The following is a 15736-nucleotide window of genomic DNA, read 5'->3' as shown; positions in this document are numbered from 1 at the left end:
GTTCTGTACTTCATATGGTTGGGGGTATGGAGGTATGAATAAAAACAGCCACAACATCATTAGTGTGGGATTCAGGTCTGTCAGAGTAAGGAGACATGAACCTACAGTGAGACACACAAAATAATATTAGATATCCTGTAAAAGAAATATATACAATATCTGAATTCCCTGCAGCAATCTGTACAGACAGAAATGTGAAGGTGGACTGCAGACATTTTGTATCGGTGGACCAGAGGGTTAAAGAAGGGGAAGCACACACACATAAGAACACTGAATGAATGAATGATCGTTTTAAGGCCATTTCCCCCCCTAGAGCGGGGGGTTAGCCTTGCGGGCCCCATGACCTCATGGTTCCCTTTTTGAGGCAATGTTTTTATGGCCAGATGCCCTTCCTGATGCCAACCCTTAGTCGCCTCTTACAATGTGCAGGGATACAGTGTACCCCTTCCTGACACCAACCCTTAGTCGCTTCTTACAATGTGCAAGGATACAGTGTACCCCTTCCTGACACCAACCCTTAGTTACAGTGCGCAGGTATACAGTGTACCCCTTCCTGACACCGACCCTTAGTCGCCTCTTACAATGTGCAGGGATACAGTGTACCCCTTCCTGACACCAACCCTTAGTTACACTGCGCAGGGATACAGTGTACCCCTTCCTGACACCAACCCTTAGTTACAGTGCGCAGGGATACAGTGTACCCCTTCCTCACTGTTACATATTTATGGAATGTATGTGAATTACCATTCAGGTCTTTGCTTATCCGTGTGTAGTATATTAAGTTGTTGTGTAGTTGTTGTGGTTGGAGGGTCAGGAGCCCTTCTGAAAAAGTGGCCAAAAACGGAAGTGACCGAAAACGGGAGGAAAAAGACACGAGGGAAAAGGACGAGGATTATTCTTCCTCGCCCCGCACCGACGAAAGGTGGGATTGATTGAGCCGTGTGGAAAAGCGGCGTTCCCGAGCCTGTATGGCGAGAGGAGTTACCGGGACGGATACCTGCCCGGTGGACGGCAAACTGTCGTGTGGCCGTGCACCGATCCAGCGTTTGGCGCCGTGCGCGACACCGTCTAAAAAGACGCGTACGGGTCGCCCGTTGGGGCCTAACACGTCTGGCAAGCGGCGTGGGGCTTTTGGCTTGCTTTCCCGTCCCCGCTTCGCGTGGCCGCGAGGGGCTGTAGCCGGGGTGCCGGGTACGATACCTGCCCGGTGGAAAAACGTCCACCCGGGGTTCGTTCAACCTCCCGAGTGCGGCGACGCCGACCATCATCTTGGTCAGGAGGGGCCCAGAGACATTGTGCGGGACCGAGACCAAAAGGGTGTCGTGAGTACTCACCGGGACACACGTATATAAGATGGCCATCTTAATCATAGGGAATTGATTGTGGGTTGGGAATTGTTGATGGTTGTGTATTGTTGATTGCTCGGGGAAAATCTCCGTGGTTGTGTCATTGAAATTGTATGGTATCATTACCATTGGAAATATATCCTTGAACATCAGTTGTCTCCTGGGTGAAATTCATATGGATTGCGTGGCGAAAGCGCATATATAATACAGCTTGCTGGCGGAGTTCCTCTCACGGTCCGGGGGTCACCGAGACCAGGTATTCACCGAGGGGACCACGTAACAGAATTGGGGGCTCGTCCAAATTACGATTTGCGGTTTCGCAATTGGGTCTACGTCCGGGATTTAAAATGGTATAAAATAATAAAATAATAATTTTTTTATTAATTAAAATTTATTAATTAATTATTAATTGGTAAATTTTTTTGAGAAATTGGGGTAAAGTCTTGGGTGAAGGTTAACAGGTGTTAACGATAGGCACCATGGCGTTTGTGGCACAGAACTTTGGGGTAACCCCGAGTGAGGCACAGTTCCGAGCGTTGCTAAAGTCGGACCTCTTGAAATTGGCCAAACATTTTAACTTGGAGGTCCGAACTAATTTGAGGAAGGCAGAGTTGCAGGCCACGGTGATACAATCTATGGTGGGATTAGGAACATGGGACGAGTTAGCCTGGGAGTGGCTACCCGAAGAACCAGAAGACGTTGAGCTCCGGAAACTGGAGTTGCAATTACGGAGCCAGGAACGGATTAAAGAAGAAGAAAGGAAAGCAGAAAAGGAAAGAGCAGAAGAAGAAAGGAAAGCAGAAGAGAGGAGGGAAGAGAAACAAGCGGAGGAAAGGAGAGTGGAACGAGAACTCCAGGAAAGGTTAAAAGAAGAAGAAAGGAAAGCAGAAGCAGAGGAAAGGAGAGTGGAACGAGAACTCCAGGAAAGGTTAGAAGGGAGAAAAGCAGAGGATAGGAGAGCTGCAAGGGACCTCGAAGCAGAGGAGAGAAAAGCGGAAAGGGAATTAAAGGAACGTGACATGGAGCTTCAGCAAGAAATCAAATTCAAGGAGCTGGAGTTAATGAGAGAACGGGGAGAGGCACCACCCTTGCTGACGGGGTCGACACCTAACCAGAAAACCTGGGATGTGGGCAGACATGTGAGGCTGGTTCCACCGTTCAGTGAAAAGGAAGTCGCGAAATTTTTCCCACACTTTGAGAAAGTGGCTCGACAATTAAACTGGCCGGAGGAGGCCTGGACCATACTCGTGCAAAGTGTGCTGGTGGGGAAAGCTCAGGAAATTTATTCGGCGCTACCAATGGACCAATGTGCAGATTATGAGGTACTGAAGAAGCACATCCTCAAGGCCTATGAGTTGGTTCCGGAAGCTTACAGGCAAAAATTCAGGAAGGCCAGGAAGAGGGAGAGTGAGACCCATGTGGAGTTTGCCAGAGTGAAAGAAAACATGTTTGATCGGTGGTGTGAGTCAAAAGGAGTCGGGAAAGACTTCGAGACATTGCGGGACTTGATCCTGGTGGAGGAATTCCAGCAGTGTGTCCACGAGGACATCAAAGTGTACCTGCAGGAAAAGAAGGTACCAAAGTTGTGGGACGCAGCCACCATGGCAGATGATTATGCCTTAACCCACCGAATAGGGGTCCACGAACCTAACTCCTCGCCTAGATCTCCGCAGGGGAGGTGGGGAACAGCAGGTGCGGAGAACGACAATACATGGCGGCGGCCTCGAGAGGATTATGGGGACAACGCGGATACCCCACCTGTTCGAAGTCAGAGGGCTGCGGGCCCAAGACAAACTTATTTTTCAGGGGGCCCGAGGCAGACCACGAGTTTTTCCTTCGGGCCTACTTGCGCGTTTTGCAAGAAACCTGGACACTTGATGTCCAGTTGTTACCTCATGAAAAGGGACAACCCAGAGCGGAGTCCGACTATTACAACTCCGAATGCGATGGCTAGCGTAAGAAATCGCCATCAAAAGGGTTACCAACCATTTATTTCAGAGGGGTTTGTGTCCCTGGATGGAGCCTCGACTAACCGGAGACCGGTTAGGATATTGAGGGACACAGGGGCACATCAATCTTTAATGCTTGAAGGCATTTTGCCATGGTCCGAAGAGACGGCAACGGGGGATAGTGTTCGTTTACAGGGGATCGGGGGCGGTGTTAGTGCTCCCCTTCATGTCATCCATTTGGAGTCCGATTTGGTGTCAGGACCGGTCACCGTCGGGTTACAAGCCACGCTTCCTGTAGAGGGTGTATCTGTGGTTATCGGGAATGATTTGGCCGGGGGTCAAGTTGATGGTAACCTGAGGGGTGGTAAAGAGCCCAGCAGGGAAAATAACACCACACCAGCTCGGGATGGCGACACAAGTGCCAAGTTATTTGTAGGGGGACTGAACTTCAAAACAGAGGAAGAAGTTCTGACCTCTGTCTTCAACAGATATGGGCCGCTGGTGGAAGTGCGGTTGGTAAGAGACTGGGAAACGCAACAGTCAAGAGGGTTCGGCTTTGTCACGTTTGCCAGCACAAAAGACGCCAGAGAGGCAGAGAAGAATTGGAATGGCAAGGATTTGGAGGGTCGGACCATAACAGTAGGGAAGGCATTTCGTAGACGTCGAGAGGTCTACAGGAGAGGACAACTGGGCGGTAGTTTTGGTGGTGGCCGCAATCAATATTATTATGGAGGCTCCCTGAGTTACGGCCGCTCCCGAAGGAAGGATTGGCAAAGTAGTGGCCGAGAAGGAGACCGCTATTCATGGGACTACAGGGACAAGTGGTCCCACCCTAAGTATTAGGGAAGTTCTGAGAAGTTGAAGCACTGAATGCGGCGGAGCCGCCGAGCCAAGATTCCTACACGGATTAACCGTGAACGCCGTTCCTAAAGGCGTCCATGTAGTGAACTTTCATGCACGGACTAACCGTGAACTCCACGTTCCTCAAGGCGCCCAGGTAGAGAACTTTCCTGCACGGACTAACCGTGAACTCCACATTCCTAAAGGCATCCATGTAGTGAATACTCGGCTGGGCCTCCCGGAAAAAGTGCTATCGAGTGGCTTAACTTTGGATCTTTGATCAACCCCTTAACCTTCATTCACAAGAAACTGACAGTCAAAGTCAGAGGGTCATGAGAGGGAGTTTGATTTGGCAGGGACAATGTCGTTGCTGGTGCTTAGTCTAGAGTGAGTAATCTGGAGGGGTTGTGGTGAAATTTTGGTTGCTTTATTTTTAAGTGATAACTGTGCCCGGGGGGAACTGATAATGTGGGGGGGGGTTGAGTTATCTGGTTTGTTTCTCCAAATTGGCCGGCAAAGAAAGTTTTCGCTGGGTTCAAACTTTCTTTCTTGAAGGGGGGGAGTGTTACATATTTATGGAATGTATGTGAATTACCATTCAGGTCTTTGCTTATCCGTGTGTAGTATATTAAGTTGTTGTGTAGTTGTTGTGGTTGGAGGGTCAGGAGCCCTTCTGAAAAAGTGGCCAAAAACGGAAGTGACCGAAAACGGGAGGAAAAAGACACGAGGGAAAAGGACGAGGATTCTTCTTCCTCGCCCGGCACCGACGAAAGGTGGGATTGATTGAGCCGTGTGGAAAAGCGGCGTTCCCGAGCCTGTCTGGCGAGAGGAGTTACCGGGACGGATACCTGCCCGGTGGACGGCAAACTGTCGTGTGGCCGTGCACCGATCCAGCGTTTGGCGCCGTGCGCGACACCGTCTAAAAAGACGCGTACAGGTCGCCCTTTGGGGCCTAACACGCCTGGCAAGCGGCGTGGGGCTTTTGGCTTGCTTTCCCGTCCCCGCTTCGCGTGGCCGCGAGGGGCTGTACCCGGGGTGCCGGGTACGATACCTGCCCGGTGGAAAAACGTCCACCCGGGGTTCGTTCAACCTCCCGAGTGCGGCGACGCCGACCATCATCTTGGTCAGGAGGGGCCCAGAGACATTGTGCGGGACCGAGACCAAAAGGGTGTCGTGAGTACTCACCGGGACACACGTATATAAGATGGCCATCTTAATCATAGGGAATTGATTGTGGGTTGGGAATTGTTGATGGTTGTGTATTGTTGATTGCTCGGGGAAAATCTCCGTGGTTGTGTCATTGAAATTGTATGGTATCATTACCATTGGAAATATATCCTTGAACATCAGTTGTCTCCTGGGTGAAATTCATATGGATTGCGTGGCGAAAGCGCATATATAATACAGCTTGCTGGCGGAGTTCCTCTCACGGTCCGGGGGTCACCGAGACCAGGTATTCACCGAGGGGACCACGTAACACTGACACCAACCCTTAGTTACAGTGCGCAGGGATACAGTGTACCCCTTCCTGACACCAACCCTTAGTTACAGTGCGCAGGGATACAGTGTACCCCTTCCTGACACCAACCCTTAGTTACAGTGCGCAGGGATACAGTGTACCCCTTCCTGACACCAACCCTTAGTTACAGTGTGCAGGGATACAGTGTACCCATTCCTGACATCAACCCTTAGTTACAGTGCACAGGGATACATTGTACCCCTTCCTGACACCAACCTTTAGTTACAGTGCGCAGGGATACAGTGTACCCCTTCCTGACACCAACCCTTAGTTACAGTGCGCAGGGATACAGTGTACCCCTTCCTGACATCAACCCTTAGTTACAGTGCACAGGGATACATTGTACCCCTTCCTGACACCAACCTTTAGTTACAGTGCGCAGGGATACAGTGTACCCCTTCCTGACACCAACCCTTAGTTACAGTGCGCAGGGATACAGTGTACCCCTTCCTGACACCAACCCTTAGTCGCCTCTTACAATGTGCAGGGACACGGTGTACCTATTCGAAATTGGGGTGCACACTTGGATCATTCATCCCAGCAAGCTGGTACTCAATTTGCCGACCCTAGAAGGATGAACAGGCTGGTTCAAATCCCCCCTCCCCCCTTGCCTTAGCTTTAATTCAGCGATCGAGCGGGATTCGAAATCAGGATCCTAGGATCCCAAGCCGGCACCCTAACCACTAAGCCAACACCAGGCTACACAAAAGAACACTGACGGAGTTTAGTATGGAATGGACAAGCAGGATCTTTCTCCCATGTGTGGAACTGCCTTCTGTAGGAGATGTTTCAACCACATTCTTCCATCGAGCACTTCATGCAAAAGGTGCACCACCATCTTATTTCACCCCTGGTCACGTGACAATACATTCCAGTCCTGATGGGTTGGCTTGCTTAGCAATCCTTTCTGAACCGATGGCTCATGATCCTCACAACTCTCACATCATATTTATTTGTTCACTAGTAGTAAGCCCATAAAAATGACCGGTTGGAACAGTTTATTCAACAGTGCAGCCCCGTGTGCGTGCCAAAGTCTGAAGCCTCGGCCTAGTGTCAGGTGTGCTTATATATTCTTTATTTATTAGACATACTACAGATGCAAATGAACACTCTTTTTACTCTCTGCGTGTTGCACGTCACGTGCAGCGAATTTCACCTCCCTGCCCCTTGTATTTATCGTTATTTAAAAAAACACTTCTGTACACCGCCCTTGAGGCTTGATTTGCATGACCATCACCCCTTCCATCCCCGTTTCCCTTCCTTTGTCTTTCTCCCCATTTTCCTCCTCGACCCAATTTCCTCTCCTGCCTCCTTTCCTTCATCCACCCTTTCCTTCCTTGCCTCCTCCACCCTTTACTCACTTCCCTTTTCCACATTTTCATCCTCCCTCGGACTGCAGTTTGTTTCATTGACCTGTTGTGCTTTGTCTTTCTGAAATGGCAGTAATTGCTCCTTACCGAAATTAATTTCTGCTTGGCGTGTATATGCTCATTCATTGCTCACGTGGACGTCAGCTGGGTCGAAATCTGCCAGTGAAACGCAGCATTTTCCTTGCCTTCACAAACCGCCAAGTAATGTGATTATCTAAGGCACCGCTGACCTTCACCATTTCTGCATACGTAAACATTTATGTACCTTTTGACAAGTCTCACTGCTGAATTATCATGTAATAAATATATAATGTAGTTATGTGCTTGTATTCCTAACTGCCCCCTCTGCTATTTATCCCATCATCTGACTATATCCATTTTGCATCTACATTTGTACCAACAGTGGATGGAGGTTATGTTTTCACCACTGTCTTTTTGTCTGTCTGTCTATGAACAAGATATCTCAAAAGGTTATGGACGGATTTGGACAAAATTTGGTAGACCTCCCTCCAACCTCCCTCCAGGTCTTTAAAGCAGCTGTTCACCACCATCTCTTATCTTCCCCCATCCAAAACCTTGATCTTTTGTACCCTTGCTAATTCACCCCAGATACACTTTTTTTTCTTCTTTTTTTTGAAATTCCAACTTCTTTCCTGGAAGTGCTTGCCGTTTCCATATGTTTTATACCTCTCCCACCTCCCCCAAAGCCCTCCCCCTAAAACATTTCTCCCGATGTCCCTGCTCTCAAATGTTGTGTTTGTGTCCTTCCCCCTCTCTCCCCATCTTGTCTACCGCTCCCCTTACTTTTTGTGTTTTATGTGTCGGTTTGACTTTTTGTGTGATTAATGTTAGCTCTGACATTTTTTATGATTAATGTTAGCCTCGACCTTGTATACAAAAAAAAAGAAAAAAAAAAGACATGTTTGGTTTGTGACAAGGACAAATTTATTCGATTTTGGTGAAGATTCAGATCTAGATACTATAATTATTTTTTTTTACCATTGAGAGATAGTACCAAAAACAATAAATAGAGCATATCACGATATCTCAAAAGGTTATTGACGGATCCGGATGAAACTTGGCGGACAGGTTGGATGTGTGACGGGGATGATTTTTTTCGATTTTGATAAAGATCCATTTAGGACCCGGGTACTGGAATTTTCCAAGTGATTCTTCACGATTGTGAGGTGGGGCCAAAACGATACATAGCAGGATAGCTCAAAAAGTTGTAGATGGGTTATGCCATAAGTAGGTGGATGAGTTGGTTAGGTGATAATAACAACCATATTAGAGTTTGGTTAAGCTATGGTGCAAATCCAGCCTATCGGTGGGCTACACAACGAAAACTGTTCAGCCTGGCAGATGTACGCGCTTTCTGCCGAGTGAAGTTCTAGTTATATAATGTTTTTATATGTTCACAAAATGATAATTTAGACATTAATAATATAATGGTTTTGCTGGAATGGCACACTTGAGAATGTTCCCAATTTTTTTCATGCAGAGGTTTAAATACTGAAACGTATGGGGTTTGACACTGTTTAAAAAGACCAAAATGCAGAGGATACTTTGACAGTTGTGATACTAAATTGTGGAGAGTAATTCCCAACGTGTACTTTGTATTAGTAAGGATGGGCGAGGGTTGTGGAAGAGGTCATAAATTCTTCCATTTTGTGTCTGCAATTATTAAATGGGCCTTAATGATACACCTGTTTTACAGCCATAATGTGCCAAACAAAAGCACTACAGCAGTTTACAGCACAGAATTGCTTGTACATGACTCTGAAGGTTGGTTCATTGGTCCATGTGTACCACAAGCTGGTTGGCCGGAATGACGCCCTGTGGGCAGGCAGTGTGAGTGGTGTAACATCATTTGACTCTCTTTATTTTAACGGGAATATCACCTCGTCCCTCGTAATTAATATTCCTCTAATAGTTTTCACTATTTACTGCTTTTGAGTTTTTTCTTTCATAATTTGGACTCCTCAAGCTGATTTTGTATGTTTTGTGTAGGTTGGGAAACGATTTGGTTATTTTCCCAAAAAACTCATTGATACCCGCAAGTGTCTCACAAAAATGGAAATTGAACTTCCTACAGAAGTGAGTTCAAATGCATCATACAAAATGGACCTCATAACTTTGCATGCAATCGGATTATTTTGTAATTATTGTACACATTTGTATCCACAGGAAAAGGATTTTATTTGTGTTCTTAATGGAGAAGACATAAACAAGAAGAGAGTGGAACCTTCTCGAACTGCAACTTCTGTAGATGAGCCTAAAGATCTGCATGAAAGAGAGGAGTCAACGAAAACGATTGGATTGGAAGATCGAGTGAGAAAAGCAGGAATTATTGAAGGACTCCTTACAAGTCCCCGAAGCTTGCTGGGAGGATTTGGTTGGTTATATCAAGATAAAAGTAGCAATGCGGAAGAACATGTTGTGGAAGTTGTGCAACAGCAAGGTGATTGTGAAAGTCATGTGATTTCTGAAGATTCTGATACGACGGCAAATGGTGATTTTGTATCAAATAGCAATGGACAAGGGGGTCACAAAACAGATCCTACCATAGCTGAGTCGAATAAATGGAGCAATTATTTGAATGCAAGAATCCTCATTGACACTTTTAGTTGGTCGAACCATAAAGAAAGTGACAAAACAAGTGAAGAAATGCAAAGTATCCATGTTCAAAGCACTGAAGCGGATAATCACATTTCAAAGGAAGAAACTCTTATGGACAAGGTCAAAAGCTGGGTGGTTGACCAACCTGATAGCAAGTATGAGAAATCTGACCAAGCTCTAGAGCCTCCCCGAGAGCAAGAGGCAGTAGATGAATTGCAAGCACGACACGACGTCATGAAGACTGAAATACAAGCTCCTGATGCTGTGAAAGAAATGGATGACAGTACTCCGATAAGTTGGTTTGGCTCATCTCTCAATAGGATCTGGGGCGATACAAAAGAGAGGTTTGACGTAGAAAAGACAAAACAGCACTCAAAAACAATTAGTGACGATGGCGAGATGAAACCTCACCTTTCATTGGAGAATGGAGCGGACATTTTTCCAAGCAGACATAGTACAATCACACAGATCAAAATATCTGCTGCCAAAATGTCAGCAATGCTTCTTAAAGAAGATGGTGGTGGTGATGGCGAAACTAAGGATGAACATGATGAAACTGGTAATCATGCTAAAACTCGTGGTGTAACTAGTGGTAGTCATGGTAAAATTGTAGATAACCTTGGTATAACTGGTAGTCAAGAAGCAACTCATGGTGAAATGGAGGGTAGTCATGATGATAATGGCATTGGTCCTGCTGAAATTGACGGTGAAACTGGTGTTCATTATGAAACTTATGGTAAGACTGAGAATGACCATGTTGAAAATAAGGATGATCATGCTGAGACTAATGGTCTTGAAGAAGCTGATAGTGAGGCTGAGGAGACTCATGGTGTAGCTCTTGGACATAGTGAAACTGATTATAGTCATGGAAAGTCTAATGGTCAAGATATTACTGACGATGGTGAAGGTGCAACTCCTAGTCATGCGGAAAGTAGTGAAACCTGGAGTAGTTATGGTGAAACTGAGGATGGTTACAGTCTGACTGAAGGTGTTGAGATAACTGATGTTAGTCACAGTAGAGTTGAGCATGATCATGGTAAAACTGTTGATGGACAGGATGAAACTGTTCAAGATCATGGTGAGACTGATTGTCATGGTGAAACTGATTGTCATGGTGAAACTGGTTGTCATGGTGAAACTGGTTGTCATGGTGAGACTGATTGTCATGGTGAAACTGATTGTCATGGTGAAACTGATTGTCATGGTGAAACTGATTGTCATGGTGAAACTGATTGTCATGGTGAAACTGATTGTCATGGTGAAACAGATTTTCATGGTGAAACGGATTGTCATGGTGAAACTGATGGTCATGGTGAAACTGATTGTCATGGTGAAACTGATTGTCATGGTGAAACTGATTGTCATGGTGAAACTGATGGTCATGGTGAAACTGATGGTCATGGTGAAACTGATTGTCATCGTGAGACTGATTGTCATGGTGAAACTGATTGTCATGGTGAAACTGATTGTCATGGTGAAACTGATGGTCATGGTGAAACTGATGGTCATGGTGAAACTGATTGCCATGGTGAAACTGATTGTCATGGTGAAACTGATTGTCATGGTGAAACTGATGGTCATGATGAAACTCAGCGTAATCGTGGTGAAACCAGTGGTGAAAGTTATGGTAATACTGAGGGTAATCACGGTGAAACTGATAGATATTATGAGTGTGGTCAAAGTGAAAATGAACAGAGAGAAACTATAAGTGGGCGTATTGATTTTGAGGAAACCGACTGTAAAATTGGTGAAAATAATGATGGTCACAAAAAAGGAGATGGTAGTTACTGTGAAATTGAACATGACAATGTTTGTGGTGGTTATAATGTAACTGACAGTAATGGTCCTGATGATGGTCACGATGAAACAGGCAGCGATCATATTGAAACTAAAGTTGGTAAAGTAGGAAGCTGTAAAAAGAAAAACTTTATCAATGCGATTGGAATGGTTAATATGCTTTTGACAGATTTTCCAAAACACAGAAATGTGTTGGACACAGACAGATTGGTTGTGGATCATGCAGAACATCCACCCAATGGTCTCGAAGCAAGGGAGGAAAGAGATATTCACAAAAATCACTTTTTGCCAACAGATGGTTCATCCAAAACAACAGATTATTTTAGTGCGAGTTTTCAAACAAATATTGCTCATACTATGAAAGAGGCAATTGATGAACTAGAAACCAATAATGAAAATGGAGTAACAGAAAATCCCAATGATGTCACAGAAAAAAAGAGTACAGCCATAGTTAATGTAATTTCCCCTATGATGGAGGAACATGGGACTGCAATAACTTTAGCTGAAAATGCATTGAAAGAAACATCCATTGTTACCGACACTACACTGGAAGGTTCAACAGGGCAACTTGAACAAAACCCCATTGAGTCCGATGTGAATAAGATTGAAAAAGAAGCAACAACATATTACGGAGACACAAAAACGAGTAATGATGCTTTCAACAATAATATTTTGGAGACGGAAGAAGATTATGTTGAGCCATCTCTAATGCACCCTAAAACCGATGTAGAACATATAGAAGAACCAGAAAGATTCGGAGTTCTGCGATCATATGTATCAGATGCTGGGGCTGAGCGACTTATGCTTCTGCTTAATGAAAGTGAAATGGAAAAAATCTCCTTCCATTTAAGACGGCTTGGAAAAGGACCTTTTTCTATGGAGGTGGTAGACAACTTTGAGGAGGTCCTTTTAGAAAGTCTGCGAGATGCGTTAGACAGAGAAGGTGGATCACTGTTGGATGTTGATGATATGGACTTGCTGAATGATATTCAGAACATCATGCAGGTGGTCCGTTGGCATCTGCTTCAACTGAAATTGGATAGCCAAACACAGATTGCCATGAGCGTGCCATGCGAAGGACATGTGGCCTGTGAGCAAGTCATACAAACGTCATTTGATTATCTTTCTAATGGTAAATTGGCTATCTTTCCCTTTTTCCTACTCCATAATTCACTTTTTCTTACTTTGCCTTAAGATATATTTTCATTTTTCAGCACTACTTAAGATTGTACTGATTTACATATTGGTCGTTTGTGTATTTTTAAATTGCGCACTAATGACGCATTAAAAGCAGCCATCTGTTTATTACGTTCACAAATCTGATGGGATTTTTGAACTTCTCTTTCCCCCTTTATACAGCATTTGCCCCACACATAGTATGGGACAACATCCACTACAAACTCCCCCCTCCTCCTGATTCCTCCCCCCAAATTGGAACTGTCTCCACTGTCAGAGCATCTTCTGCAATTTTTTAAGCAATTAGGCTAACATAAGATATTTGTCTCCAAGAACAGAAAAGAAAGTACGGTACAAATAATGAAACTGAAACTGCTGTTGATAAGTGCAGAATTTAATAACCTCATATTCCATAAACATGAGAACTGTAATAAATAGCAACAAATTTATTACATAGGCCTACATGTAATATGAAATAAATGCACAGACAAATTTTTATCATTAATTTCTCCCCATAACCCCCTCTCTCTCCCCCCCGACCTCGTGCTACCCACCCATGATCTCTAAACACCCCCAGACAATGACTTCAATATACGAGGATACATTTTCAATCCAAATCGTGTTTTGAAATAATTTTTGGCTTTTCGAAACTGAGGGTTCAAATATAATGTGAGAAACACGCTTTGTGATGCAAGCTTGATCCCTGCCCTCAGACCATTCCCAACTATAATTTGACTGACCACACATGTAGAGATGGCTATCAACATTTTATACAGATATGCTATAACTCAGGATTGCTTTCAAAATCCTGAGTGGACAAAAACAACATAGAGAGAGAGTTGTGGCAATGAACATTTGGAAGCCATTTTGTGTAAAATATGTGTGTGATAGTGTGTGTGATTGTATTTGTATTGTAACCCAATGAGGAGAATGTCTTCATGCTTTTCCAATTGTATTAGTGAATGAGTAACAACTCAGATTTTTTTTTTTTTGAATAACAATCACGAAATTTTAAATGAACTTTTTTGTTGTAATTTTATTTTTCTCACTTCCTATATTTTCTTAAACACTTTAAAATATGCTTTCAACGACACTTTCAAATACGGTAAAATAAAATATTGAAATAAAATAGTAGCAATGACAGAAGCAGCAGTGATCAGTAGTGTAAGAACTAAAGATGTAATCTTCAACAGCCACAGTTTTCCACATTGTAGACTTTCAGTGCTTAGGAATCGAGCAATTAGATTATATTGTTGGGACTAGTGCATTGCACCTGAGATTCTCATTTTGGCTCTCTATTTTTCAAACTGACTTGCATCAAAATGTTCTTCAATTTTAAGTTAAACTAGAACAATGTGACTCTGTGGCCAATAAGCCTGCGCATAGTCCCACAACGGGTAGATGCCATTTCGTGTTGATCGAATAAGGTTAGTTTTTCTGTCAAAGATGGCTGCCAAACCACGTGACCTATGACATCATCATTTTCAAACTATATGCAACAGTGCTGTTAGATGATATTTCTAAAATTTCGCATCGATAGGGTGAGCGGTTTCAGAGATATAATTATTTGATATTTTCCTTCAATCGAATATGGCTGCCAAACCATGTGACCTATGATGTCATAAATTTAATATTTCAATACAAATGGGTCACAGATCATGTGCATGCAATTTCAGATTTTTAGGATAAGGAATTCGATTAAACCAATTTTGGCTGGTATACCACTTCACCTATGATATCATCATTATCATACATTTGTTCCCCATTGGGAGTACTTGACAATGTGCCAAGTTTCAAATTTTTCCATTCAGAGGTTTCCGAGAAATAATTTTTTTATTATTTACGTTTAATCCAAGATGGCTGCCATACCACGTGACCCATGACATCACAATTATCATAAAAACATTCTGCATGTGTGTCACTCCTACCCTGAAACTTTCGTCTCAATCGGACATATGGTTGCTGATAAAAACGAGGTTTAGCCCATACCGACGGACGGACAGACGGACGGACAACCCAAAAACAGAATGCCTCCAACGACTTTGTCGGTGGAGGCACAAAAATATTTGTTTATTATTATTTAAAAAAAGATAAATTTAGATTTCACTTCATTTCACACAAAAAACCTAGTGAAGACTTGTGCAACGTCCTAATGGCAATTGAGCAGAGATTGCAGGATCTGAAATACACTTTTGTCTCTTATTTTAATCACCTAAATGTGACAAGTGAGATGTCAGTGAGATGTCAATCTTCTTGTATCTGTATTTCAGAATTTTTCACAGTCACGGTAATTCATTAATTTGTGTGCCTACCTCGGATGGACGTTAAAGGGGTGTCCCATCTGCCGGCATTAGTTGGTGGATGTTAAAGACCCGACGGTGTTCTTCGTGAAGTGTAGGCGAGCCATTGCCGGAACCATGGTCAAATGACAAATTCCAGCCCTAACCAGCAGAGGGCAATGCATCAGCTGCACAGCCGCACCCTCAGCCAATGATGCTACCCTGCATCCTTGCGTTGCAGACGAACAAATGTTTCATAATTGAGTGAAAAATATTTAAAACTGCAGTCATTTCGGAAAACTTTTTTTTGCAAATCATTGGGTGAATTCATACATTGTTTGTCACACATCAATGGAAATTTGTGCCGATGATTATGAATGGAAGTTCAAACATGTTTGCATAATTTATTTTGACTTCCATGTACTTCAATGTCATGGAACATGCTTTTGCTTTCTTGCTCACAAATCATTGTTACATTTCCTGTGCACTATTTTGTATTTTATTCCATTTTTCGATACTATCAAATGGCACTGACGCTGAAAATCCAAAAAATCAAGGAAAGTTTGCTTTGTCTTTATTAACATAACTAGTATAAAGCGCATCAAAATTGACGGGTTGGAACGGTTTATTTGACGGTGCAGCCGCGTGAGCGTGCCAAAGTTTGAATCCTGGGCCTAGTGTCAGGTGTGCTTATATCTTCTTTATTTATTAGAAATCTTACAGACATAAATGAACACTCGGTTTTTTTCTGTGCACTTTGCACATCACGTTCAGAGAATTTCACCTCCCTACGCCGTGTATTTATTGTAATTAAAAACAAAACCGCTTCCGTACACTGACC

General features: G+C 43.8%; 1 protein-coding gene across 2 annotated transcripts in view; it reads left to right on the top strand.

Annotated features, from left to right (window-relative positions):
* LOC137435368 (uncharacterized) overlaps positions 1 to 15736 on the top strand; it is a 135428-nt gene that overhangs the window by 13100 nt on the left and 106592 nt on the right. For both annotated transcript variants that reach the window (XM_078785381.1, XM_068129106.2), the window contains exons 2-4: positions 8742 to 8875; positions 9035 to 9121; positions 9212 to 12572. In XM_078785381.1, coding sequence (XP_078641507.1) covers positions 8742 to 8875; positions 9035 to 9121; positions 9212 to 12572 — 3582 coding nt within the window. The remainder of the gene's footprint in view (positions 1 to 8741; positions 8876 to 9034; positions 9122 to 9211; positions 12573 to 15736) is intronic.

The sequence above is a fragment of the Myxine glutinosa genome, chromosome 1 (genome assembly GCF_964187855.1).
Source record: "Myxine glutinosa chromosome 1, kmMyxGlut1.1, whole genome shotgun sequence".
Lineage (NCBI taxonomy): Eukaryota > Metazoa > Chordata > Myxini > Myxiniformes > Myxinidae > Myxine > Myxine glutinosa.
The sequence above is the reverse complement of the archived record's forward strand: the minus strand, read 5'-3'. Positions and strand labels throughout refer to the sequence as shown.